Source organism: Trachinotus anak, unplaced genomic scaffold (assembly GCF_046630095.1).
Source record: "Trachinotus anak isolate AG129_WGS33_773 ecotype Australia unplaced genomic scaffold, CSIRO_AGI_Tana_v1 ptg000031l, whole genome shotgun sequence".
In the NCBI taxonomy this organism is placed as follows: domain Eukaryota; kingdom Metazoa; phylum Chordata; class Actinopteri; order Carangiformes; family Carangidae; genus Trachinotus; species Trachinotus anak.
The window spans coordinates 508999-536941 of NW_027273882.1; the positions used below are offsets into that span (position 1 = coordinate 508999).

At 40.6% G+C, this 27943-nt stretch overlaps 3 protein-coding genes across 4 annotated transcripts; 1 reads left to right on the forward strand and 2 right to left on the reverse strand.

The window, feature by feature from the left end:
• Positions 1 to 398: 398 nt before the first annotated feature.
• Positions 399 to 2519, reverse strand: churc1 (churchill domain containing 1). The gene is made up of 4 exons (XM_071468046.1): positions 2359 to 2519; positions 1701 to 1836; positions 897 to 967; positions 399 to 761 (listed from the first exon to the last, which is right to left on the reverse strand). The coding sequence occupies exons 1-4, from the start codon at positions 2395 to 2397 to the stop codon at positions 669 to 671; spliced, it is 339 nt and encodes a 112-aa protein (XP_071324147.1). The 5' UTR covers positions 2398 to 2519; the 3' UTR covers positions 399 to 668.
• A 2274-nt stretch (positions 2520 to 4793) lies between these two features.
• On the forward strand, positions 4794 to 14698 carry znf106b (zinc finger protein 106b). The gene is made up of 20 exons (XM_071467559.1): positions 4794 to 4901; positions 5290 to 5423; positions 5516 to 5577; positions 5769 to 5972; positions 6107 to 7745; positions 7831 to 7891; positions 8145 to 8299; positions 8413 to 8473; positions 8556 to 9387; positions 9510 to 9556; positions 9660 to 9793; positions 10237 to 10371; positions 10888 to 11004; positions 11280 to 11471; positions 11690 to 11752; positions 11936 to 12055; positions 12253 to 12324; positions 12474 to 12545; positions 12641 to 12787; positions 12956 to 14698. Exons 2-20 carry the CDS (start codon positions 5292 to 5294, stop codon positions 13010 to 13012), a joined length of 4302 nt encoding a protein of 1433 aa, XP_071323660.1. The 5' UTR covers positions 4794 to 4901; positions 5290 to 5291; the 3' UTR covers positions 13013 to 14698.
• capn3b (calpain 3b) lies at positions 14471 to 27850 on the reverse strand. Of its 2 annotated transcripts, XM_071467560.1 has the most exons (23): positions 27336 to 27850; positions 24334 to 24403; positions 23612 to 23730; positions 22944 to 23077; positions 22273 to 22441; positions 21831 to 21914; positions 21636 to 21727; positions 21225 to 21302; positions 20885 to 21045; positions 20556 to 20725; positions 20437 to 20448; positions 19569 to 19777; positions 19393 to 19429; positions 18945 to 18968; positions 18618 to 18704; positions 17603 to 17677; positions 17462 to 17519; positions 17310 to 17377; positions 16587 to 16655; positions 16396 to 16474; positions 15985 to 16101; positions 15778 to 15836; positions 14471 to 15136 (listed from the first exon to the last, which is right to left on the reverse strand). In XM_071467560.1, exons 1-23 carry the CDS (start codon positions 27681 to 27683, stop codon positions 15110 to 15112), a joined length of 2346 nt encoding a protein of 781 aa, XP_071323661.1. In that variant the 5' UTR covers positions 27684 to 27850; the 3' UTR covers positions 14471 to 15109. The 2 variants fall into 2 exon arrangements, with proteins under 2 accessions (XP_071323661.1, XP_071323662.1); XM_071467561.1 differs by lacking the exon at positions 18945 to 18968.
• Between the last annotated feature and the right edge of the window lie 93 nt (positions 27851 to 27943).

Genomic DNA, 27943 nt, shown 5'->3' on the forward strand with positions numbered 1-27943 from the left:
TGACCTTGTGGTGATGTCATTTTTGTCAGCTGCAGTTTCGATAACACAGTTTGACAGTCTAGATAAACTTAGTGCCGCAGCATCTCTGGGCTCACATAGCTGAACATGATCAAAACACTCCAAACTGTTAGGTGGCTATAAGCCAGACTATTTCTGGATAAGGTATTTGGCAAAATAAATAGCCACTGACCTTATGAGCAGATAAATATACTTCTTTTTTTTTAATTCCTGGCATTTCATCATTTTGGCTAAACAAATTTTTAACAAATTGTAGCCATTGTGGAAGAAACTGGCTGTATTTTTTTATTTCTGTAGCTGAATTATTGGTTCCCTAATTTTGTCATTCTGACTTTTTAACATCAGTTATTTTGAGTCAAGGAGAAGTAAAATGCAGAGGGTTATAAAGGGTGAAAAAAATGTTTATTTACAGTTCATGGTCAGTTGACTTACAGAATGTTAAAATAGTTTTTAAAAAGTTTTATTTCCTGCTAAACTGCTATAAGAACACAGTAGAACTAAACAAGAACTAATGAAGAATATGCATAAAATTTTGAGTAGACGATGGAAATGGTTGGAACCCTGAGGAGAGGAGCCAGCCGCACGTCTATGGTGGTCTTAGTCGATCTAAAAAGTGAGCGATGACCTGCAGGTTTGGTGCTGTTTGAGGTCTAGAAGAGAGGAGCAGACTGTCTGGGGTCATCTGGTAACACACTGATGGAATCCTCTGCCTTTCCACACAGCATGCAGAGCATAGTGTACTCCTGGACAATACAAACCAGACTTAATATACATATTAAAGGTTATACAGTGGCAACATCTAAGCATAAATCCTGTAATATTTTCTTAACGTAATAATCTGTTTAGTTATGGTAAATAAACCAGATAACATTACTAACCTGATATTCATCAACAACGGAGAAAGTATACTCATGCCTGGCAATGACGTGGTCGCAGTTTTTACAAACATCTGGAAGGACAAATGAATATTAGTGAAATATTTTTAAACAGATGCGTATAATTCTTGTGTAGGCTCAGTTTGAAAGGAAATCACATTCACTATATGTCCAAAAGTATATGGACACTTTACACAAATAGGTGATTGCTGCACTTTTCCTAGAAAAACTGTTGCTGCTGTAACAATTTTAGAGCCTGGCTACAGGGATTTGCTCCTGTTCATCTACAAGGGTACTGATGATGTTGGATGATAACAAAATGGCTCATAGTCAGCACTCCAGTTCATCCCAAAAGGTGCTGCATGGAGTTAAGGCCAGGGCTCTGTGCAGACCAGTCAAGTTCTTCTTATCTCAATACAGAGAGGCAGGTTAGAACACAGAAAATTCTTGTTGTGAGGCACCAGTGCTAACCACTGCTCTAGCATGTCAATCTTATTATACATTACAGGTGCAAGACAACCTAAAGATATTTCTGAATTTGAAGTGAAAACTCATAAATCAAGAATAGACAGGATCTTAGCTGACTACAAAAAGTGTTTGCAAGCTGTGAAATCTGCCAAAGGAGCAATTAATAGGGCTCAAACTTTTTACACATGCCACAATTACAAGTTTTCATGACCATGACCAGGCTGTCCTTGGAGTTTATTATCTGGTGGGTCCACTAGAATTACAACTGGTCAGTAAATGTGTCAGTACTGTGTTCTATTGATTGTCTTCTCTAGCTGTGGCACATGAAGAGTGACTAACGGTCATATGTGACGATCTCCTCTCCATCATCATCCTCTGTGGCTTTATTACTGATCAACACAAAGTCCCTCTGATGGCAGCTGGCACAGCCCAGGTAGTTCATCAGGTAAGAGCCATTCTCCAGACAGGTGTTCCCCTGAGCAGGAAATCAAAGGAGGAACTTAGTTTAGTTTAAAGCAAAATAATAGAAATATTATCAGTATAATGAAATTGAGTTCATCACACCAAAGACTGCAGCCTCCAAAACGACCATAGAGCTGAATCAACACTTTTCTGAAACAGTTTCAGCACAAACTGAACAGGACCAGTCCTGCACATCTTTTCAAAAGGCAAATCATTATTGAAACAGTAACAACTACAACTACAAATACAAAATCAATGACAGCAAATCCTGCACACCTGCAGAGCAAAAGTCTTTAAGTGGCATATTAATATAAGAGAAAAGGACAGAGTTACATACATACATGCCAAAGTGTAAATCATATTTATCTAATTTTCCTTCTCAAAGGCATCTCAAACATAATGCCATAGCATGAATATATATATGAAGAGGTTGGTTAGCCTCACTGTGGATGAACTATAGCTAACTATAACGTAAGTAGCTACACATTTACATTGTGCGTCAAAAGAAGAAGGTTTCTCAGTGACCACAACTCACCCTGTCCGGGTATTCTTTATGCACACAGCCATTGCACATTATAACTTTATTTTTTTTAAAGTTAGTAAACGACAACACTGTAAACAGCGAACAAACCGTTTTAGTATTTTCTTTTAGCAACAACCTCTCTCTTCCGCAAAGGACGGTGGCCCCCGTAGCTCATTAGAGCGGAAAAACAGCCTCATGACCGGTGTTATGCAGAGTTTCGTCTACCCGCCCAGAAACGCATGCCCGCCGCGGGAACGCGCAAAGCCAAATCGGAAAAAAAACTCCGGACATTGTAATGATTTCTGAGGCAAACTACACCTTGGAAACAATCCGAGGTTCTTTTGTCGGTTTTATAAATTGTAAGTAACCCGAGGTCTATGGTTTTTAAAGATTTAAAGATATAACCCTGCTAACAATTAAGTATGAGCAACTGGATTATTAGTACTACATATGGCCAGATGTTGACACTATAAAAAGCAACTTAGCACAATCACAGACAGGTCCTCAGCTGTCAGTGTCATCACACAGTCTTCCTCAGTTTGTCAAATTGATGTGGAAATGTACTGTAGATATTGAAAATGACTTCTCATTCAGGTTGGCTAAATGAGAAGTCTTTAAAGTGTTTGACTTTATTTTTGACCTCGTGGTGATTTTTATCAGCTGCAGTTTCGACAACACAGAGTCTGACAGTCTAGATAAACTCAGTGCAGCAGCATCTCTGCCAGACTATTTCTGGATAAGGTATTTGGCAAAATAAATAGCCACTGACCTTATGAGCAGATAGATATACTTTATTCCTGGCATTTCATCATTTTGGCTAAACAAATTTTTAACAAATTATAGCCATTGTGGAAGAAACTGGCTGTATTTTTTTATTTCTGTAGCTGAATTATTGGTTCCCTAATTTTGTCATTCTGACTTTTTAACATCAGTTATTTTGAGTCAAGGAGAAGTAAAATGCAGAGGGTTATAAAGGGTGAAAAAAATGTTTATTTACAGTTCATGGTCAGTTGACTTACAGAATGTTAAAACAGTTTTTAAAAAGTTTTATTTCCTGCTAAACTGCTATAAGAACACAGTAGTTCCTGAACAGACAAGAACTAAATGAAGAATATGCATAAAATTTTGAGTAGACGATGGAAATGGTTGGAACCCTGAGGAGAGGAGCCAGCCGCACGTCTATGGTGGTCTTAGTCGATCTAAAAAGTGAGCGATGACCTGCAGGTTTGGTGCTGTTTGAGGTCTAGAAGAGAGGAGCAGACTGTCTGGGGTCATCTGGTAACACACTGATGGAGTCCTCTGCCTTTCCACACAGCATGCAGAGCATAGTGTACTCCTGGACAATACAAACCAGACTTAATATACATATTAAAGGTTATACAGTGGCAACATCTGTTGTGACACACACACACACACACACACATATGCATACATACATATATATATATAATATGGGAAGATCACAAATTTGCAACAGCCCTGGCACCACCAACATCCCCTGGTCCAGAACCATCAACAGCCATGGCCCCGGCATCAGGAAGAGCCCCACCTCCAGCACCACCAATGGCCACAACCCCAGCACCAGCAACAGCCCTGGCACCACCAACATGGCCACCTCCAGCACCACCAACATCCCCAGGTCCAGCATCACCAACAGGCCGAGCAGCAGCCTCAGCATCAGGCTCTGCTGCAGTCAGAGCTTCATCCCGAGGTAATATTGAAAAATGTAGGTTTTGTAGGGGGAACGTTATCTGACAGCAATGTTCCCGGCTGTCAGGGTGCGTTCCCCTTGTCATGACGGGGATATTGGGCCCTGTCAGGCTGAAAATCACAGGACTTACCTGTTATGGGTAGACAAGTCAGCAGTATCGAGTTTTACAAATGTGTCATCTTCCTTTCATGCTGAACTCAGGGGGAAGGAAGCAAGGCATGGATGTGCGTCGTGAGGAGTGGAGGTTAATATTTGTTGAACCTTCAGAGAACCATGAGGGAACGTTCCCGTAAGGTTCCCTTTAGGTTCTCTGACGGTTCCACAGAAATAACTTATAGAGAGTGCTCCAGGAACTTTTCTGGAAGGTCCCTTAAAAATGTATTTTTGGAGAGAGAACCTTCGGGGAACGTTTCCTGATTAAACAGAGGTACAGTACATTTCCCTCAGTCATGGCAGATTAAAAAAAAAAAAAAAAAGTGTTGCATATTTTTCTGACTTAGCTGATCAGTGTGAATTACATACAGGGGATGCAAATCTCGGCAGCTCCAAAATCAGCCTTGCCTGTACACACTTGAGCATATGAAGAATGCTAGACTCTAATATATCTCTGAATATAGACCTGTCTAAGACTATAGACCTTCATCACAATGATCATGACAATGTCCAGAGTTTCCGGATTTGGCTGTGCGCGTTCCCCGCGACGGGCATGCGCTTCTCGGCGGGTAGACAAAACTCTGCACAACACCGGAAGTCGTCCACTGCCCACGCCTCTCCGGTGTGTTGCAGACCCACGGAAACCAGCCGCCGCCAAACGATTGGGCGACACGCACTTGTCACAATAAACGTAGGCAAACATGGCGGCCCAACACCAGTGGAGTCCTGCAGACATGTGAAATTTGTGGGGTAGTTATGACCACTTTACAGCTAAAGCGTATATTTTATAAGTGTAGGCCATGTGTTTGCCCAGCGGCTTGTGTAAAACTGCAACACAGGCGACTGTAATCTGCCTCTGTTGAGTCGACGCAGGCCAGTTCTGACCACGTTGTGTTGCTTTTTATAAGTTTGGACTTGATGTTTGCTTTACTGGTTGCAACGTAAATGTCCCCTGCAGTCTTTATTCTGTGGTGTTGTGATGCTGTCGAGACATTTGGACTTTGTTTGTTGTGTATTTGATGCGAGGGCACAGCTCTGTTTACATCTTTGGGCTTTGCTCGTCTGTTCTTGTTTCACAGAGATGGCACATGTTCAGACCTCACAGGAGATGGTGGCTAAAACCCCCGTGAAAAACAAGGGCAACAAACCGCAATCCTCAAAGAAGGGCAAATACATCTACTGCATTTTGTGTCGTCGGTGGTATTTAAAACATGTAAGTTGAAGTAATTCTACCATTATATTTAAACAAGTGTCAGCCTTTGCAGCCTTTGACAGTTAATCTATAATCTTGACAATTATGTACAGGAAGCACAGCAGCATATGCATAGTATGCTGCATCACCGAGAGCTGGAAACAGTGCTGGGCAAGTGAGTAATGTCTGTAAATATTTCCTGTTTTCATGAACTTTTCTCCACTCAACGCACACGTGACAGTAAACAGTAAACTCTCATGCAAACTTTTTTTTTTTCTTTTGATCTAAAATCAGTTGCTAGAATTCAAGGCAGATATTATAACATCCTCTTAAATGTCTTCTGTTTTTGTGTCTTTTAATGAACAGGGATTCATTTCATGAATGCCAGGCGTGTAAGGCATCCTCCATGGGTTTATATGAGTATGCTCAGCACATCTCCACCGCTCAACACAAAGCCAAGTTGAAGAGCTTGATGCTTAAAAGCGTAAAGCCCCTCTCTCTTTTTAAGACTCTGAGCAAAGAGATCATCGATCAAATCCAGAAAAGAAACAAGACACTAAAGAAAGAGGCGTGAGAATTTCACTTGTACATCTGTTATTGAGTCAAAATGACAATATTTGATTTTGCAGTTTATTTTTTATACGGTGTAATATGTTGTTGACTGTGAAACACAACATTTGAGTGACTGTCTGTTTCCATCACAGAAAGAAACTAAAGGGAAAGAAAAAAAAGAAACTGAAGCAGATAGCTGGTCAAAAATGTGCACAAATGCTGCAGGGAGCCGCCCAACAAAACCAAGTGGCATCCGAAGTATTGAAGCTGGACAAATTCAAACAAGTGAAAACAAGGACACTGAAACAGGAAACCCACCAGAAAGGAAGCATCAGTGCTGTTGTGCAGAACAAGGAGAATAAAGTGTCCAGTCTGCAAAGACGTCTTCACCAAAGAGAAACGGCTCGACCGGCTGGTGCGTCTGGAGAGCCTCCAGGCAGAACTTGGCATCAGACTTGCGTTAAAGACCAGTTCACCCAATCAATTCAACATATGAGGTATGGTGCCAACTTTCCTGTCAACAGTCAGTGCTTCACTGTTAAAGCAGAGCACTCCCACACAGAGAGACCAGTTAAAAGACCGCACAGCACTCAAGAAGGTGCCACTACTGACGTGCCACAAAAAATTGCATGGCCTGCCATCAGCCAGTATGACCATTACAACAGGCAGTACAATAGTGCAATAGACTTCACCAGTGATCACATCTGTAACACTGGAGCCATCATCTTTCATCATGACCAGAATGAGTGCAGCAGATCTTCTCAGCCAGGGCGAGAAGGTTCACAATGTTCCGCTAATCCTGCTTCAGCAAACGCGTCTGGCAGTGAAGCTCCCATACGGGACGTCGACGTGAATGCGATGCTGCGGCAAATCAGAAGAGCACTGGGTGTGAGGGAGCCGTGTAGAGCAGATCGTGAAGCCAGGAGGCAGAACATCGAAGCAGGCGGCCGGGTGGCTGATGGTAGCACCACACAACTGGCTGGGACTGAGAAACAGCAACCGTCAGGTGCTGCCACTGCATCCGTTCATTCTCTTCAGGTCAGCGGCCGTCCACCCGCTGCCCACTCCGGTGTTTGTCCCTCCAATGCTGCTCCTGCGAAGTCAAAGCAGACGACTGTCAAAATGACACAGGAAACGACTCAGAGGTTAGTTGTCGCGGATGGACCGTCAAACAGCAGGGAAAGAGAATCGTGGGGGACCATCGACAGCCAAACGTCACTCAGCCGATGTACGGGCAAGACCGCGTCCTATGAGGCCGACCCGAACATCAGCCACAAGGTTCGGATTACCCATGAATCAGGCAAAACCCAGGGGGGGAAGGAGGCCGGACTTAAAGCAACCCTAAACAATTTTTTCACATTATCAGGGGCTAGGAGTAAGCCGAACTGGAGGGAAATGTACACTGAGATGAAAAGGAGGAACCAGGACAACGTCAAAGGAATGCCCAGGTTTGGAATCGAGTTGTCGAACCATCCGACTGACCGAGAAAGCTCAACACAACCACAGGACGCTGACTTGCCTCTGTCCGAGGGCTTCCACTGGGAATCGATTCCGGACAGTCCTTCAGTGCCACACTTGTCTTCACCCCCTCCACCCCAGAACACGACAGATCCTGCTGACTGCCACAGGGATTTACGGTCAGATTCTCAGTTGCAGGGGCCTGGTACAGCACAGCAGGGTGGGAGCTGTCACACAGTCACACTGGCACCTGTGAAAGCAGAACCAAACCTACAGGACGAGAATGGAGGTTTGAGAGACAACAGTAATGGCAACAAGAGGAAACACAACAAGGTGAATAGTTTATTGTTGACTTTAGCACAAAACTGGAAGTTTCCAGTTCCCCCACAAATTGATAATTTATCATGTATTTTTACAGGATGATGGCTTTTCTGACAAGGAGTCGAGTGGAAAAAAGAAGAGAACAAGGACAAATAAGGGTAATCCTGATATTTTCTGTCTGTATCATTAATAGGACTACTATTAGTAATACTATTACCAATACTACGATAAAAATAAGTGCACTATAATGTGCAATCATAACTTACAGTAAGAGATTTAAGGAATTTCCAGGCACATTTTTTATTTTATCGTAGAAGACGAATTAAGATTAAGAGTAGACAACCACCAACTCAACTTCTCAGTAGTGTTTGTGAATATTTTCAAATGTCATCCGATCAACCCCACTTGTAGACCAGGATCAGATGGAACAGCTGTTGGCGGTGTCTCTGAGGGAGGACGAGCTGAGCCATTCGCTACAGGACTTGGACAAATCCCTGGTCCAGGCTCGCAACGCCCTGCAAGCTGCATATGCAGAAGTCCAAAGACTCCTGCTATTGAGACAGCAGGTACCACCACTGATGAAAAAAAATATCACTGATAAAGAGAACATTAAATAATACATTTCCTTACATGTTGTCTAGTCATAGGTTTGCATTAAATGCTTCTTCTGCTCTTTTAGTTTACTGCCGAGGTCAACAGTCTGAGAGCCGAGCGCATTGAGATCCTGCAGGGGATGCAAGGTACAGATCACTCTAACATGGAAACCTTGTGCTCAGACTGGTTTAATAGGTGACAAATAGTAGTGTCTTAATCTTTTTTCAGAAGGATACTCTGGATCATCTAATGCAGCAGAGAAAGCCGCCACCTCATCAGCACGGGCCGCTGCAGCTGTGCAACCAAGACTTCCTCCCCTTCCTTCCTCTCATGCCTTTGCAACATCCTCCAGCCAGCAAACACCTGCAGCCACCTCAGCATCATCTGTCACCCAACCTCACCCGACCCCCCTCGCTCTGTCAGCCATGTCGGTAAAGCAGGAAATCTGTCATCCACCCACAGCCGGACAAGTCAGTCAGTTTGTCCCCTCTAACACCGATGCACCTCATTTAACCTTGAAGCAGCCTGTGCCCTTGTTTCCATCTGATCTGCTCTCCCCGCTGCTGCTCACACCGTCACACTTAGCTGCTCCCACAACTGCTGCCGCTGCTGCCTCCACATCAGTCACTACACTTCTTTCTCCTGAATCATCTGCCAGGCGGAAGGAGCAAGAGACAAGGGAGGGGTTAAAGGACTGCGTAAAGACAGTGAGGTTAGTAGAGGAAGCAGTACAGCCAGATGAAAGTGATTCTGAGGAAGAGACGGCCGGAAATCTTCACAAGGAACCAATCAAAGGAAGAGAGTCAGCGGCAGAGAAGTCTGTTCCTGAGAAAGATCAAAACGTGTCAGCTGCAGCATCAGGCGGCAGCGAGAGCGACGACTCGGTCAAAATGGTGGACACCTCTGACCGGTTGGTCATTGACATTGACGAATCGGACAATGAGGACTCACCTGAGACCGTCTCAAATCCTCCAGTTCACTCTGAGCCTCCTCGGAAGTCCGCCGGCGTGGAGCTGAGTTCTGCAAGTGCACTGACGTCTCAGCAAAGCGACACTGACAGGTGAGAAACATTCTTAGGATCACGTCGGGGTATAGAGCCCCGAACATTACAGGGATGCTTTATCTGAAGATTCAGATAAGTAAATGTGAAATGCGACCGACCTTTTTCTCTTGACCCCTCAGAAAAGTTCAGCCTCCTTTGCCAGTCAGGGATGCCAATGCTCCTGTAGGTGAGTAACCTTCCTCCTCCTTGTGATGAATGTAGCAAGTGGAGACACAAAGGCAGATAGTGTTAGAAAAATGTCAACGTCACTTTAATCACTGTTATTTCAGAGCCTGTTGAGGACGAAGAGCCGTCTTTGGGAGCCTTTGAGAATCACAACGGCCCCGTCCACGCCCTGCAAGTCCACGAGGGCCTGTTGTACACTTGTTCAGGGGACAACACAGCACGAGCCTACAGTCTGACTGTAAGTTGTTCAGGGTCCAAAACCTATACTTCTCACAGCTGCTTTTTACCCTGCTCAACACAGAGCAGTTGATTCCCAATCCAGTAAATACAGAAAAATGTATTTCTATGTTTAAAAAAATTCTAAAAGCTCTTGCATACCATGAAGTCTTTGTAACAAATGCCTGGTAGCAAAACTAAAGAATCCTGCACACTTTCCATCACTTAAACTCATTTTATTAACAAAGTGTTCTGGTCTTCAGACCTTCATCCGGCATCTGGATGAAATTCTGCCAGTGTTTGGACTTTGTGCGAGATTCTTAGGTTTTAAGTTTAAAGATAAACATGGAAAACACACCTTTCACAGATTCAATTAAAAAAAAAAAAAAAAATCCTAACAGATACTACTGCTGTTTCTGCTTTGTTTAAAATAACGAGTTATATATTTTGTCTCCATGTATCCAGAGCAGGGAGTGCAAAGCGGTGTTTGAGGGTCACACAAACAAAGTCAACTGTCTGCTGGTGTCGTCCCTCCCGAACATGCTGGCACGCCTCTACACCGGCTCAAGTGACCAGACCGTCCGCTGTTACAGCATAAAGGTACAAAACATCTGGCCAAGCCCTACTGCGCAAAGACATTGTTCATTTTTACGCCTCTGAACGGGCACCAGCCTCTGTGGTCCGTCCGGCCCATTCTTGTGAACGCGATATCTCTGGGCCGCCCAGAGGGAAGCTCTTAAAATTTAACACAAACATTCGCTTGGACTCAAAGATTAATGGTTTAGATTTTTGGAGATCAAAGGTCAAGGTCACTGTGACTGCACAAAGAATAACTACAAACATGCGTGTCAACTGGCAAACAACTGTGAGGCAGTAATTCTAGTTTCTCCAAGGAGTTCTGCTAAAAACATACTTTTCATAACTAGTGCTTTACTTCACTATTGTTGCTGTTATAAATTTGTGATACTGGCCGCTGAGCAGATTTACTCTCGAATTACTAATGTAACCATTATGATTTAAACTGTCTGTAAGCTTAGCACTGTCTCCTTTTTTGTGTTTTGTATTTTTTTGATGTTTTAATTTCTTTTCATTTTATGATTCATCCTCCTCCTCTAGTCCAAGAAGTGTCTGGAGCGGATTTCTTTACCAGACAGAGTGTTGTGTTTGCACATAGCCTGGAATATTTTGTACACCGGGCTCGCCAATGGATCCGTCGCTAGCCATGATTTAAAGGTGAGTGAAATTTATTGTGCTTTGACATTAAAAAAACACGCTGAAGCCAAACCCCTTAGCTGTGTTTATTTTAGTGAGATTATGTTTTTTACAGGTGTTGATCTGTAACCATAGTAAAAAAAAAAAAAAAAAAAAAAAAAGCAACACCATTCGTAAATATAGCCACTGATGTTTTTTGTCAGTGGCTAAGTCTTACCATTATCTTCCTCTGGTAGACTAATCTCTTTAGACAGCTGCTTTAAAGCCTCTCTCATATTCCCTTTAACTGTCATTAGACTCTGAAGCAGCTGGATGTGTTTGAGTGCCACGGCCCGCGAGGGGTGAGCTGCCTGAGCACGGCGCAGGAGGGCGCCCGCCGGGTGCTGCTGGTCGGCTCCTACGACAGCACCATCAGCGTACGGGACGCCAAGAGCGGCCTGCTGCTGCGCTCCCTGCAGGGTCACACCAAAACTGTGCTCTGCATGAAGGTGAGGGAATTAAACCAATTCTTCACTGATTCTCAGACATGATCAACATGGCCCCTACACATCTTGGATCTTTTTAAATGCCGGAGTAAACCGATGTATTTTGACTCATAGTTTAAAAAGGTCTGGTTACTCTGTTTTCATGTGATCAAATGAAGATCAGTGGAAGAAATTATCACTTTATCAGGAGCACTGAAGAATACTGGCCCTGTTGTTTTCAGGTGGTGAACGACCTGGTCTTCAGCGGCTCCAGTGACACATCTGTTCATGCCCACAACATCCATGTGCGTGTTTTTTTAATGTTTCCTCTGGTCCCTGCAAACTTTACGTATATTGTAATTGTTAACTATGTAATAAAGAAATATATTTCAATTTTAATCAGTGCCAGTGCCCATCTCGGTTTGTTTTTGTTTGTTTCTGGATTTTATGCTTCATGCTTGAGCTTTCACCATATGTTTTACTTGTAGACGGGTGAGTTGCTTCGTATCTACAAGGGTCACGGTCATGCCGTCACATCAATCGCCATCTTGGGGAAAGTGATGGTGACAGCCTGTCTGGATAAACTGGTCCGAGTTTATGAGCTACAGGTATTGATGACTCAGTTTCATCCTGATGTGTGGCCCCAAAATTTGTTTCTTGAATCATATTTTTTATTTTTCTCTCAATTCTGATCACTATATGAAAAGATCTTAAATTTGAAACCTGCAGACATGCATGTTATAAGGTTTTGGTACTATTTTCTATATTAACTATAGTTGTTTTTTTGTTTTTTTTCTCCCTCTAGTCCCATGACCGCCTGCAGGTGTACGGGGGTCACAGTGATATGGTGATGTGCATGGCCATCCATAAGAGTGTGGTGAGTGGACTGAAATCAGTTGAACCATCGTTGTTCGACTCTAAACCTGCATGACGGAGGTTCATTCTACGAAACATTGCTGAATGGTTACGCTCATTTTAACCATGTGGCTTCATTTAGTTGTACTTGCATCGTCTTTTCCCACGCAGATCTACACAGGCTGTTACGACGGCAGTGTTCAAGCAGTGAAGCTCAACTTGATGAAGAACTACCGCTGCTGGGTGAGGACTCAGTTTCGTCATACAGAGACTGAATTAGTTACTGAATTGTTACTTTTTCTGACTGACTTGTGTCCTAATGTTTCTCTCTTGTCCAGTGGCAGAATTGCTCTCTAATTTTTGGCATGGAGGAGCATCTTGTGCAGCACCTTGTTGGAGATCACAGCAACCCGAACCTGCAGACGGTCAAATGTCGCTGGAGAGGCTGCGACGCCTTCTTTGGCTCACAACAGTCAGTTCGACAGGTAATGAACTGGTGCCATATTTAAGTCGTGACTTCCATTAGTGCATTAGCTAAGTCATACGTTCTCCTAACTAAGTTTATCATCTCCTTAAATGCTTTGTTATAAACATGAGGATCCTCAAACAGTTCCTCAGTCTGGTGTTTTTTTTTTTTTTTTTCCTTCCTGCAGAAGCTGCCTGAACACATGCAGGGCCATGTGGAGAACGACAGTAAGGTAGAGCCCTGACTGGGTGAAGTGAAAGTGGGAAAGTGAGGCAGCAGATCAGGCTGGAGTATCATCCGTGTCAACATACAAGCTTATTTTATTTTTATTTCCAAGTTGTTTCACCATTTTCCCGTTTTGTGGACTTTCTGTTCATTTTCCCTCAGTCTCTGATGACGTCTCTTTTAGTCTTGTGGGTACTGTATGATCTCCGTGCTCTCAGAACTGTGACAGTGAGTTAAGAGGCTGCTTGTTATTGATCCCCTGAAGCTGTTCAAAGGGGCCAAAACGTACTGTGTTGAAACCTCGAAAAAGACACGTTTGTGCTTTTGCTTGATGCCATTCTGTGCCTCATTCAGTCTGTAATGAACATACAAGATGTTGTTCTGTTGTTGTTTACAGGATTAGTTTTATTATTTGCAGCCATCTGTTTGCTTTAAGTTAAAACTAATTAAGCTTTACTTGATAATTTAAATAATTCATTACTCCACTTTGGGATCATTTGATCAATGTGTTTTTTTTGTTGTCACTGTGAATACATGACCTGGGGCTTCAGACACCATTTATTACACAACAGGCCTCTTCAGAAATTTCATATGTCAAGCTAATCATTGGGAGCATTTCTACAACTATGCAGCACTCGTATAAACACCTGAGAGTAGCGTTTGTGAAGCAGCTGATAGCCTTTTAAAATCCATCTTGTTAAGATTTGTATTGATGATTGGCTATAAAGTTAAAGTTTTACTTCTGTCTGAGTATAAGCAAAAGAAGGAATGCCATTCGAGTGTCTGAACATGAACAGTTTTGATATAAATTGCCTCTCAGCCCTCAGAGAGTGTAATACCATGCATTTTCACACTCAAGAGTCATTGTAAAGATGACACAAAAGCTCCCAAGCATTTGCTGATATATAGATATTTTTTTCCCGGGGCTTTCTCATCATGAAACTAGTGGTCTTGGAGGATTCCCAGGAGGATTTTCAAGTCCCTTTACTGTTAAATTTTTGGAAATTTTACAACTAAGATTGTCCTCTCTTCAGTGTAGAGGGGACATTTTTGTAGAGAAAAACAGGCTTAACTTGATGGTATAATGTATTATTTATAGAAGGTGCATTCCACAACATAACTCCAGATTTTAAAATCCATAGGCTAATATTTCACAACTCGTATCATTCTGCATTAATAATACACTTTGTACCTCAATTCACCTGTTTTCAAGTCAGGTTCCTCTTTTTTTGGATTAGTCTGTTATTCCTGATTTCAGGCTTCTCATCATACACCAACGTGGCTTGTTATTTTTCCTAACTTCACAGCTTAGAGATACAGTATCCTTCATTTCTTCCTGACTCAGACTGTTGTCACTTACTTACATCACACTCGTAAGACCTTTGAGATTGATTCCTCGTGACTAGTATGTTTGGTTATTAAAACGTTTTGCATCATTAAATATATAAACCATCCATTCATTCATAACATTTACATCTTCACATTTCTGAGAGATTTATTGAAGGAAATATCCCCTGCGTCATTTTGTACAACACATTATTGAAAACCCTCTGGATAAAGTCAGACCAAATTGTCCACAGATCAACTTGTATGATGCTGTATTAAAGTTATGTCTTTTTTTTTTTGTATGTTATACTGTACAGTATGTATTTCATTTGTTATTAATGCCTACTGTATGTGTACAGCAATAAAAAGACAAATATCATTTTCATTGTTCACCTCCAGCATATTTTAAAAACAATATACATTAAGTATTATTTTAAGATTTTTCAAACAAAATGCTCAGTCATTGAATGCTCATACTCAGACATTTCTTTTTTTTTTTCAGCACTGACAGTTGTAGCTTTGCAATACCGACCACCTATTGTTTATAAGATGGGATCTTTGGCAACAAAGGGCAACTCTGCACTTGTAACAGTAACTGTTCACATCATTGGACTGAATGATGTTGACATCAAGACTTTGTTGTAATCACAACCTGTGCAAAAATACATTTTGTTCAACGAGACTTAAGAAAAATTAAGTGACTGTCCAGGAGAGTTAAGCCATGACAAAGTTGGTGTCATAAACTTGGGCACGGACTGTCTGCAGCTACATCTGGGGTCAAGAAGGTGATTTAAGAGTACATGGTCAGCTGAAGCCACTGCAAAGAGAAGAGAAGAAAAATAAAGTTGAGAATAAACGATTTTGGAAAAAGAAAAAAACTGCAGGTAGTAATGCAGTCCAGGACAACAGTGTAAAGTCTGCCTTTTGTAGGTTTAGCGAGTTGCATTCAGTTTTTCGAAACAGTAGTTTAGGGACCTCAAGGTAACATTGTCACCAACCAGCTACTTGGTTCATCTAACCAACAGTCCAAAACCCCAAAATATAAAATTTACAGTGATACATAAAAAGAGGAGCAGCAAATCCCCATATTTGTAACAATTGAGTCAGCAAATATTTGGTGCTTTTCCTTAGTAAATGATTTAAACAATTACTCAAAGATTTTTGACAATTTTCTGTTGATCAATTAATTATATGTATGTTGAAGAGGACAAAAAACACCTTGTGGTGTGCAGCCTCAAAATACAATCTCAACAAAAAGGGAACATTTATCAAAGGACTAAAGGTGTCTCTTTTTTATAGTTTTTTATAATTGACTTTTTACAAGTCTTTCTAGCCTTTCATCACAACTACTTATTAAATTTTATGTAATTCCATATGCTCTGAAGTATAAACATGGACTAAGACAAAGAAACATATCAGGATGTCATGTTGTAAAGTAAAGTGGTAAAACTGACTGACCTCTAGCACGTTCAGTTTGATTATTCCATCTCCATCTTTGTCAAAGGCATTGAAAGCCCCTGCAAGAGACACAAGAAACCTCAAACTGATGTAATTGGGCTGAGCTGTGTAAGATATTTTCTGGTCCACATGCTTCCTGGTGACGTACAAAATCAGAATATCAATATTGTTTTGGTAAATTTAAAAGGCACAGACTCAGGTACTCACTGAACATGCCCTCTAGCCGCACAAAACAGCAGATGTAACTGTCAAAGTCTATGTTGAGGTGTTCGTCGGCGTAGCGCATCGCCAAGATGTCGTATAACTGTTTGTTGAGGTGAAACCCTTCATGTGGAAAGAATGACACAGAAATTCATGATTCATGGGTTGTGAAGCTAGAAGTAAAAGGAAGCAGTTTTATTGAAATTGAAATTGAAATCTTATAAAATTCTATTGTGAACTGCTAATCACCAAAAGATACTGCATCTGACTAAGTATTACTAGTGTCATCTGTCTATTACCAATCAAATTTTATTTAAATTTTATTAATCATGGAACCTAAAAATGGAAATATACAGTTATACGCAGAGAAACATCCTTTGAGTGGTTAATTCTTCCTTCTTCTGTCATGCAGCTCACCTGCATCATTAACAGCGTTCCTCATCTCAAAACTGCTGATGGAGGAAGATTTGTCTTTATCATAACGCTTGAAGATCAGCTAGAAGGATTATAGGAACACAAAGACACCAGCAATAAGATCAGATGAAAACTTGTACTGTCTTATAGAATGAAACATGAGTAAGAAGTAAAGATGGCAAAAACCATCCAACCTGCCACTCTTTGATCTTTTTCCACAAGTGCTTGAACTCTTGCAGGTTCAGCTTTCCTGTCCCATCAGTCTGAGAATATTTATAGAAAAGCCAACATATGACACTGCTCTTAAACCATTTTGAAAATGTACTTTTGTTTTCCAGTATTTTTCTTTTTAAGGAAAATTGGTGGTCTCACCTCGGAAGCTTTTTCTACCATTTGATAAAAATGTGGCAAATCTAGCCAGAAAAAATATATAGGCCTATATCTAGGATGAGGTTCAGCTCTAGATCACTATGTTTTTTACAGCCACTAAGTGTCTTCCATTTTTTGTCATTATCCAGTGGAAGTGGAGTGAAAAATGACCATTTGGCTTCCACCGCCACATCCAACCAGTGATACAGAATGAATGGTCTAAAAGCTGCACGTAGACTGGAATTGTTTCATTTTCACCATCAAAATCATTTGAAAGATGCTGAAATCCTATAATAACTCTACACAGAATAACTTTAAAGATGAAGTTTTTCAAAGCTGTTGATGTTGTCAAAGAACAAATTTAATAAATAATTTTATAAGGGTCTTTTCCTCCACAAATTAAATTTGCTTTGGAAGATTTTATATTGACACCTTAAGCTCCACACATTATCACACAACCTGCTGATGATCTTCATAGGCAACATGAGGCTTCACTGTTGTTCCCCACATACACACACTTCCCTGGTTTAAACTAACTGAAAGGATACATCCATCAAGGCGATCATACTGCGACACGTCTCAAGGCTGAAACCTTCTGTGGTCTTTATTTCACCATCTGTGGAAAAGGATAAGTGGGTGTGAGGGATCACCACATGACACAAACTGCAGTGATGATCCCGGGTCTTTTCAGCGCACTCACGTTTGGCGAGTACGTTCTTCATGATTGTCTTGAGTTCGTTGGCACAGATCTGCATGTCCTGAGGGAGGGAGGAAGGACGTGTTTCATATCAGCTCAAAATAAAAACACATTGTGCTCACCCTCATTCTCACTGGTACTCACCTCACCAGCAATCTGTTGGTAAATGGCCCTGAACTGTTTATCCTCCTCAGTCTCCTCAGGTTGTAATGGTTTTCGCTGAAGGACAGATGAACACAGTTATTAGTTCAAAAAGATCAAATAAAATTTAAAAAAATCATAAAAAACAGTTTGTGAAATTTAGCAGTTAGTATTTTAAAATAGAAGCAGCGTGGAGATCAGTTTGAAGTTTGAGGGCCTCTTGGCTAAAGTACATAACAGCTACATACATTTTAAAACTGTAATTTTATGCCTTTTAGGAGGATTATGGATTATTATTTAGCCACTGCCATAATTATGTGATGAAACAGACTAAATTTTGAGGATGTTTTAGCATCAAAATACATTTTTCAATTACAGGAAACAGCTTGTGAAATGTTGGTAAATGACACTGTTGCAGGTTTATTGCTGTTTTGTTCTCAAAATATTTTTTAAATAGTAAAACAGTTGTCAAAATGCCAGTTTTGACCAGTAATATTACTGCGTTCTGACATTGTAGGGTAAAATTGTCCTATTTCTGATTTTGAAAGCTAAAGACTTGGATGATGTAGATTATTTTACCATCTGATTTCAGCAGATTTTTTATAAATTAATACAGCACAAATCAGATTGCGCACAAATTTTTTTTTTTTTTTTTCCATTAAAAATTTAATCTCAGTGCTATCATTTGTCTCCATCAATTGCATTTGCAGGATGCATTTCCTTACAGAACCAAAAGAGGGCAGCATATGAGAAGACGACCATATTAACAGCTAGGCCTGTATACACTGGGGCTTTACAGGAAAACAGGTGCAGCTGAGCCACTTGAGATCATTTGGCCTCAAACTCAATTGTTTTATTCCCAGTGATGTTATTTGACCTGGTCAAGATTACATTACAGAGCCGTCAGTCTCCATAAATTACGACCGGGCAAAGGTCACAGGGAGGTGTTATACTATACTACAGTGTGTGGCTGCAGTGTTGATGGTTTTGCCTCAAAAATGCAAAAATGGAGGATTACCTTCGGTTTCTTTTTCTTTTCCCCCTGAATGCCGTCATGCTCGATTTCCTTGTTGGCACGCGCTCTGTCTGACACAAATACAATAGGCTGGCATGTGGGTAATGGCAGTGGTTGGTAAGAGGAGAGAGGGGTTAGAAAAGACAAACAGAACAGAAAAGAGAGAGTTAATTTATAGTTATTCGGCTGCTTTTAATCTGTATATTCAATGATGGCACAAACTATAACTGCCAACATTGCTAAAAGCCAACATACAATGGAGACAAGCACAGGAGTGGAGCAGAGTTTAAAAGCAAATCCACTAATGCTACTACCACATGCATGCATTACCTTTCCCTTCTTTTTCTTGTCTTGCTGAAGGCCAATAAGACAAGGAAGGACAGAAGGATGAAATGAGATGAAACGGAGGAAAACACGTGGATATTCAAGTCTGTTAGTATACCTTGTGTGGGAAACAATGAGTAAACATACAGTATACATTGGGAGAAGACAGAGAGAGCTCAAGAAGAAAGTTGATAGAATATGTGTGTGTCAAGTTTGATCCTGAGGAAGACCAGTGAGTTCATTTGCATTTGCACAGAGACACTGTTTGCCTACTCATCCATTAGGAGCACCAACAAATCCTTCCTCATTAGTTATTTATCACATTCTAAACATCATTTGTAGACACAAGAAGTGACCATACTGGTCTGTTTTGAGTCATTTCACCACTTCAATATTGGTCACCATTATTGAAATATATTTTGATCCCACTACTTCCAAAAATCATGTCACAAACCTGTGTTGGGTGAGAGCCGATTGTGTTCTCTGCTTCCCTGTGGGGAGAAACAGACGCATTATGATTCCTGCTGTGCACAGATGTAAAGGCTTTGCTATATTTTACAATTTTGTTGTCAACAATCCCAGAAATAACATCAACAGCACCACCAGTGCCCCACCCTTAATGATCCTTACTCGGATGTGCTGTGCTTCTCAGAGAAGACCCTGAGGATAAACTCTCCTTCTTGATGGGGTTCAAAGGTCGTGGGGATGATGACGTACTCTCCCGGGGGCAGACGGAAACGCGCTGTTACCTCTCGCAGATTAATGTAGGTCTTGCATTTAGCTTTGGAGGCGGTGTACATGAAGAAGTCCTTCTGCAGGTGTTGATTCTGTCCACGCATCTACAGATGGAAAAAAAACAAAAAAACAATGAAAGTGTGGAAACAGTGAACTAAGAATTGTGAGATGGGAATGAGCTGCAGGGAAAAGGATACTAGTAAAAATTATTGGAATTTAACACTACTACTACTACTACTATACTGTATTTTCCCAAAAGTGCATCAGGTCTCTATTAGCTCTATTTAAAAAAAAAAAAAACACAGCTAAAGTATTTATGTAAATATTCATAAATTTTTTTGCAATAGAGCCAAAAACTATTTTTATTATTCTGGCTTCTGAAATGTGAGGTATTTCTGCTTTTCTCTGTTTTATATCACTATAAACTTAATATCTTTGAGTTTTAGACTGTTAGTCAGACAAAATAGAGAAAATTTGAAGGTGTCCTATTGTGGTCATGGAAATAGTGATGGATATTTTCACTAGCCTATTTTCTGAAACATTGTGGACTACACTAAATTAACAGATTTATTTAAAAAAAAAATTGAAAGTATTTTGGCTTGTGTTGAAGATTACCTCGAGGTTTCACCAAAGCTTAATCGACTATATTCCTACATGACCTGCTAAAGTCATCACACACAACTCTCTGGAGATTCAGGTCGATACAGGGACAGTGCATCATCAAACTTCATCAAAATTACATCCTTCTTCTAGATGGACATACCTCCTTTGGTACCTAGAGAGACACACAGAAGAAGTTAAAGAAGTTCAGCTCCAGTGAATGCACATCAGTGTACGCACACCAGAGGACAGCTCAAAGGTTTAGGGTCATGTGATCACTACCTCGTAGATGGAGAACCCAATGGTGAGGAATCTGGCCCCTTGATGGCGCTGCATCCTGCGACCTTTCTGCATCAGAGCCACAACAACAGTGCAGGCCACTTGTTCGTCCTCGGGGTCGTCATCCTCTTCATAAAGCTGCAGACGATACTGAGGGTTTGTCCAAAAAGTGTCTATAAAACACAGAAAGTAAATATGCATATTGGCGTCATATGATAGTAGCCTAAATAAAGAAATGACATGAGCCATATGAGACTTGGTAAGAGTTTGATATGGGCTTTTAAAGGCATAAAAGCTGAAATAAAAGTCAATACAAAAAAGCCAAGACTTACCTCGGAAGTTCATGCAGCCGCCAGCAGAGCTGCCTCTCACCCAGCGACCTTGATTGACTGACACCGTCCAGCTTTGTCTTTCATCACCCTGGAGTGTGTCAGGGGTCAGGTTACACATCTCCAGTTTAGTGAAGTTCCTCTTAAAATCATCGAAACACATCCTGGAGGGGAAAATGAAAGAGGAAGCTTTCTGAGAACTTTTCCATCTTCTATTGTTCTCCCTGAGGTTTTTAGATGAATCCCAATGAACTGTGTTGAACAAATGGAAACTTAATGGTGATGGTTAAATTCATTTCATGGAATAGTGAAACACAGTGAATGTCGCAGTGGCTTCACTCACCAGAACTCACTCGATTCAACAGTCTGTTTTCTTAGGTTCTCCTTGTCTCCGATGGAAATGGTCGACCACTCCTTTGAACTGTGGACACACGTGAAGAATTCAAACTCAAAATCATGAAGTTACTTGGTATAGCAGAGTACTTGATCAGGCTTTATAGTGTGTAAGGTGTCTTCAGCCAGACCTTAGTTATACAGCCGAGTTTTTGCAAACATTCTCATTTTTGTTTGAATATATCGAAGCATCAGGACAACAGCAACACTGTCAAGTCATCAGTCCATCACAACACAGCATCTCCAAAAGTACAGACAGCTGCAGAAATCTACTGCATCACAATATACTCTGGTGAACTTAACATAAATAAAATTATATGCAAATATTATAAGGGTGGGTATGTTCCAGGCCAACTCTTACTTTGCACTCCATGGTCCCTTCCACAGCACCCAACCCCAAGGATTGCGCAAGCGAATCAGACGGATTTTGGTGTCCTTTGTAACCTCATCGCACTAGAAACAACACCTCATTTGCATTATTGTTGAACGCCTTCTTTAATAAATAAATAAAAAAAGACTAAATCTGCATTTACACAAAGTGGACATTTAACTGTACCTCCTGCAGGCCTGTGATGGAGTAAGCATGGCCTCTGACCAGCCCGTGTTCGGTCCGAGTCTCCATGTCACTGGCTGAAAAAACCTGAGAGATACAACGTATGTCAGAGCAAAACAGAACGGATTTTAAGGCAGTTCACCTAGGGAAAGTTTTCCGAAAGTAAAGTAAAAAAGATGTGCAAGTACACCTCAGCTTTCATTCGTGGTTTCACATATTTTTAAGGATATCTATTGTCATCTGACATCCAACTCTTCCTCTCAGCCGAAGTGGAAATTGATGTGAAATTTATTATGTTGTCATGGCTAAACAATAAAAGTTTTTTTTTAAAACTTGTTTTTTACTCTAGTAGTGTAGTTACATGTACAGAAAGTGACACTGATATGTTAATTTATACTGCATACAGTTTGTTTAAATTCATTTGACCATTTTCTTCACTACTCACATCTATGGAGCAGCCCAACAGCGAGCCTCTCTCCAGGGCCTTCCTCATGATTTTGTAGAGCTCTTTCGGCACCTCGGACAACTCGAAGAACTCGGTTACTCCACCTGTGAAATCCTCCATGGCTTCCAGTGTGTTCCCCCCTCGCAGTGACTCGTAAGACCCATGCAACCTGAGGGAGAGATCAGTCATTCTGCTCAATGTGCTAACAGGTCCGTTCTCCAAGGATTGGATTTTTCAGTGTTTGCAGCCAATATGGGAAACATGAGGAAGGAGGAGAAGTGTACCTACTTAGTAATAGTATTAACTTTATTAAGCCATTTGGCTCAGTATTGGAAATACTTCAAACTTCACAAGTTCTAGAAATGAAGTGAGGTGAAGGGTCAGTGGTTTCAGGTGTAAACAATCTTATTTAAATCAGGAGGCATGAAGAGTGGAGTTGTTTCTCCTGTTTCTCAATACTGTCACTAATACTGATAAAAACATTCATCAGAACAGGTGGATCAGCCTTCGGGACAAAAACAAGAACTGAAGGCTCAGGTCCAGACTCAAAGGCAAACTTTTTGCATTGGATGGGGGGAAATCTGATTGAACCAGATTGAATGAATTAACAGCAGCACATGGGAGGTGAAGATGTGGCGAGCTGCCCAACCCCACTTTAGTAGACTGCTTACTTTGCATAAGCTTTTTCCAGGAGAGCGCTCCAGAACTCGTTGTTTCTGAAAGATTTGGTAAACACCAGCTGGTTATTGCAGGTGGGAATGCGGTCGTCCACAACCACATCGATCCATTCACCATAACGCCAGAACTGGAGACAGGAAAAGAGTAATGAGACAAGACAGAAAAACCTTATCATGTAATAGGACCTCTTTTGAAATGTTAATATAAACTCACAAGTACTGAATTTTTTTGAGGCCATTACCGACATTGATTTTGGATTTTTTTTTTTTTTAATCTGACAACAACATATGGACAGATACAGTGGGGTCCAAAAGTCTGAGACCATGTTCCGATTCAGTTTTAATACAATAAAGGTTGATGTATTCTGAAACAAATTTCTGGAAAGGATCCCTTTAATTTGGATTCTAATTCAGTTATGATTATATGTACTCTCCTGGACACAACATTTAAAGTTGAAAATATATATATAGGCATTTGAGAAATTTCACATATGTAAGCTGTGAAAGTTCAAATGTGGAAAGCTTTTCTCCTTTTTGATTCCTTTATGTAGCCTCACATCAAATCTAAACTGTGTTGGGGAATAGGGCAAGAGCAATATGATTCTGAAGTGCATGAAAGTTGAGCTGTTTGTTGCACAGCATGTCAGCTGTTCATTTAAAACCTGGAAATGGAAGATGCCAGCGTAGTTCTCAGTGAAGCTCTGATCTGGGGGAATCACTCTATAAAGCAGCTTCTCGTTCAGCGTCAGGCAGGCGATGGCAGCGAGCAGCCAGCAGTCACCTGTCAACAGCAGATTCATGAGCTATGAAAGCGCTTGATCTAAGCAAACCACTTCATGAGGTAACACAGTTGTCACACATTAAAGCTACATTACTGCAGGTGTCAGTAAGATAACTGAGACTCATGCTTGTGGTCATTCTAGCTGCATTAAGTGTCTTCTGGTGTTCACACCGTGCCTTTCCTCCAGCCTATGTTTACCTTTTTACTTTTTTTTTTTTTTTTTTTAGATTTTCTGCACCACCACAAACCATTACTTTCCAAGATCCCTTCAATTTGCAGTTTTGTTTTTTTTTTGTAGCGTTCCCATGCATAGGAATCCTCTTTTTTTATTCTTTTATTTACTATGATCTACTTATTTTCTCTTCTAGTAATCTGAACATGCAGACTTAAGTAACAAAAATGGCTTATCAAAAAAAGCTAGCTACTGTATGTTCACACCGTAAAGGAAAATCTGGGAATGTAGAGCAGGACAGAAAGTTACTTTGTGTATCAAACCCAAAATACTGAATATGCATTAATGTTCTTAGCCACTGCTAGTCTGTTTTATATTCCCTGGCTGCATGGTGCACTTCTATGAAAGCAGAAACCGTTATTAGATATTACCCAATTCTCCTTGACAGATGTCTGTCCTGTTGGCGCCGTCGATGATGAACTCAGGGTTTTCACAAATTTCCTGTCATTAAAAAAAAAAGTGTTAGGAGGTATTTCTGTTGCAAAATGTGCCAGAGTTCAAATCTTTTTTTCTCATAATGGAAGAGCATGCAAGATGAAATGATAGATGCGTGCAAATATGTTTGAGCCAGCCTCTATAACAAGGAAAAATACCCTGCTTTGACAATATTTTTTAGGCAAAATCTGTATGAAGCACTGTTTAATTTAATCAATTGCCTATTAGACTGATTAATCATGCCTTTACTGGACTGGGTATCAAACCTCATTAGGTGGATCTTTACATTTTAGGCCAGGTTCTTGTACATCTGTTTATATTAACACTTGGCATTTGAAAACACGGTATCACCAAAAGTATAGTGCTCATATTGGTCAACATTAGAACTTTAAAAACTGTATGCAAATAAGCACTTGACATGATTGACAATATGAGGACTTAACCCTGAAACTGAAAGCGAGTTGGAGAAATTTCCCTGGCCGGGGTCAACCCGCGACCATGAATACCCCTCTGCATTCGCTGCATATTTATGAGGAGGCAGCTGTTTGAGGGCAGCTGGTCACGACCCTCCAGTCCCCGGACAAGTGATAATGCTGTGCTGAATACGGAGAAGCCCTCACCTCACAACTACGTATCTCTGTCATGGCAGCATGACTGAAAGTTTCTGTGGTGCTAAAAGAACCTGGAACTTGCTGATGCACTATCCAGCTGTTTGTCATCATGGATAAGTTTATGCTCATATGATATAACATTGTTTTGGAGAACATGTTGAAATTCAAAAGGATTTCAAATTAAAAGACAACAAAGGGTTTATGTAAAAGTGGTTCCCAACTTGTGAATTTGAATTCTCTAAATCCATTCGTTCATTTATTTATTTTGGATACTTTCACCTCTTTAGGTCTTTACAAATCCTTCAAGTAAGACAAGCTAGTTAAATTCTAGTTAGATTCTAGTTAAATTCTTCACAACTCATGCAACAATCAAGGCTAAAACTTGTAAAGGGGGGTTTCAGGCCAAATTATTTCAATACCACTGTTCTTTGAAATCAGTTGAACCACATTCGAACAAACAATTATCCAGCAAAAATCAACACACTTTCTAACCTCCTGAAATGTTGTAAGAAAATCCTTAATAACCTGAATCTTCTGTTTTCGGGGGCAAAAAAACAGGATAATAATAGAATAATAAAATCAGAAATCAAGTCTCAATTTATTTAAGGGATTCACAGAAGTGACAGAAGTCCCGTCATCACACGACTAACCATAAGCTGTAAAACTGCACCCTCATGCTCTAATTTTAGAACAAGCACCATTGCTGACACCTCAATGGGATTCATGTATCACTAATCTCTGCTGAGTGTCAAGCGCTACATTTATTATCTGCCATTACATAGCAATCACACATCAGTTTTATAATGCACTGGATTTCTACAAAACAGAAATCTGAAATTAAAATAATTTCTATGTTCAGTTTGTCATTTGTGTTTTATTTTTAAAAATGATACATCATTTGGACCTATTTTATGTGAATGTAAGTGTAGAAAATCAATTAATGTTGTGGGAATTCATTGTCATTTTATTATAAGATTTAATACTTGGGTGAAAATAATTATACTTTTCCACAACAATCAAATTAAATTGACAGTGATTAATTGTCATGTTTATGATGTTCATGTCAGGAAGGGCAGTGGTTGAAGGTGACAGAGTACATTTGCTCAAATACTGCACTTAAATACAATTTTGAGGTACTTGTGTGTTACTTGAGAGTATTTCCAGTTAGTGCTACTTAAAGGACTACTTTGACATTTAAAGAAATATGCCTATGCGCCTTCTTGCTGAGGATTAAAATTAGATTAGAAAGTTGTTAGAAAGATTGATACCCCTCTCACGTTTGTCACACTAATGAAGCTACAGTCAGGAGACAGTTAGCTTAGCTTAGCATAAACACTGAAAACAGGGGGAAAGAGCTCAGCTGGCTCTGTCCCAAGGTAACAACTAACCGATGAACAGGTTATATTTTTTGTTCAATCTGTAGGCCAGCTGCTTCCTCCTGTTTCCAGCCCTCGTGCTCAGCTAAAATAAAATGGCAGTAGTGTCAGTACTGTCTTCAAACTCTCAGAAAGAAAGTGAACACCACTTACAAAATAACAAAATATTCTCCATGACAGTTAACTGAAATCTGTAGTTACTTGTAAAATTGCAGATTTAAATTTTACTAAAATATATGAAAAATATTTTTGAAAATATGACGAATTAAACCATGAACATGTTAATGCATCAATTATATTAATCCGAGCATACTCATAATGTAGCATGATATATACCAGTATATATGATTATGACAAGGGTTATTTATCATTATGACTACTCTTACTTTTGATACTTAAAGTGCATTTCACTTATGAGATTTTGAATGCAGAACTTTTACCGGGTTACTGTGAGTATTTTTACAATGTGGCATTGCTACGTAAGTTTTTGCATTTCTGTTTATTGGTGTGTACATTTGTGTAAGTGTGTTGGCAGGTAAGTCAGCAGCATATGTCTCTTCATGATAAACAAAGGTAAATGCCCTTTGCCAAATATCCTGCTATCAGAACCATTTGCTGTCCATTGGAAGACTAAAAAACACTCCAGCAAGTCACATATACCAAGAAAATATGAAACCAAACCCTAAAGCCAACGCTGAGTTTCCACCATGTTTCCCAGCGGTGGCATAAAGCGTCCTCCTGTGTGAGAGTCAGCTGGTTGTGACTGTAGAAGGTGATAACCCAGAGCTATGCGCCCACAAACATTTAGCCATATCAACCTGACACCGCACAAATGTGCTGTGAAGGAAGTGATGAGATACACGGGGATTTTAGAGGAGAGCTTTGTAAACATGTAAGAGCCACTTTCACATTATGTGCAACTTGGATCTGACAAATGTGAGTGGCACTCACCGAGGGACGTTTCCACTCAAACTTCATTGAAGGTTTGTGACTGTAGAAGAGTGAGGAATCATTTGCAGGAAACAGGGGGTCTTCAAACAAGACCTTCTTCTTTACGTATTTGTCTCGCAGTTCCAAAAAAGTCTTAAGGCGCTTGGCATCTTTGACAGTCTCATTTCTGCTCAGAATAGCAGAGTAGATTGAGTTTGCCCCAGCAGGAGCATAATCAGCTTTGTCATCAGGCCCAAATGATGTTTCAGTTTCATAAAGCACTTTCACCATTGCCTCTTCCAAAACGGGCACTTTCCCTTTATGTTCCTTGTCCCCCATCGTGTCAGTGTCTACCGCAGCTTTTGGCATTCCTGTTTCAGAGGGCAGCTTATAAACTCCTTCCTTATTTGCAGAAACAGAGAATGAACTTGCAAAACAGCTCAAAGAAACTTCCTGTGTGCTCCTTCACTCTGGTGATCACTTTTAGTTCCTTTTAAAATATCGTCACTGCTTGTGGACTGTCGCCCAACCAACAGCCTCTCGCACCAGCACCACCACAGTCACTGTTTAGCCCCCGCTCCTAAATATAGGCCTCTTTAAAGGAGGGGAGGGGGCTTCTTGGAGAGAGA

What these genes read in the sequence shown, in the direction of transcription:
- churc1 (XM_071468046.1), bottom strand. Translation starts at nt 2,397, where the DNA reads ATGTGCAATGGCTGTGTGCATAAAGAATACCCGGACAGG. An exon ending in GGAGATCGTCACATATGACC is followed by an intron (nt 968 to 1,700) that starts GTTAGTCACTCT and finishes TTGTCCTTCCAG; the next exon opens with ATGTTTGTAAAAACTGCGAC. An exon ending in CCGTTGTTGATGAATATCAG is followed by an intron (nt 762 to 896) that starts GTTAGTAATGTT and finishes TGTATTGTCCAG; the next exon opens with GAGTACACTATGCTCTGCAT.
- znf106b (XM_071467559.1), top strand. Translation starts at nt 5,292, where the DNA reads ATGGCACATGTTCAGACCTCACAGGAGATGGTGGCTAAAACCCCCGTG. An exon ending in AAGACACTAAAGAAAGAGGC is followed by an intron (nt 5,973 to 6,106) that starts GTGAGAATTTCA and finishes TTTCCATCACAG; the next exon opens with AAAGAAACTAAAGGGAAAGA. An exon ending in TTCATGCCCACAACATCCAT is followed by an intron (nt 11,753 to 11,935) that starts GTGCGTGTTTTT and finishes TTTTACTTGTAG; the next exon opens with ACGGGTGAGTTGCTTCGTAT.
- capn3b (XM_071467560.1), bottom strand. Translation starts at nt 27,683, where the DNA reads ATGCCAAAAGCTGCGGTAGACACTGACACGATGGGGGACAAGGAACAT. An exon ending in ACAAGAAAAAGAAGGGAAAG is followed by an intron (nt 18,705 to 18,944) that starts GTAATGCATGCA and finishes CCCACATGCCAG; the next exon opens with CCTATTGTATTTGTGTCAGA. An exon ending in GAACGCTGTTAATGATGCAG is followed by an intron (nt 16,102 to 16,395) that starts GTGAGCTGCATG and finishes TTCCACATGAAG; the next exon opens with GGTTTCACCTCAACAAACAG.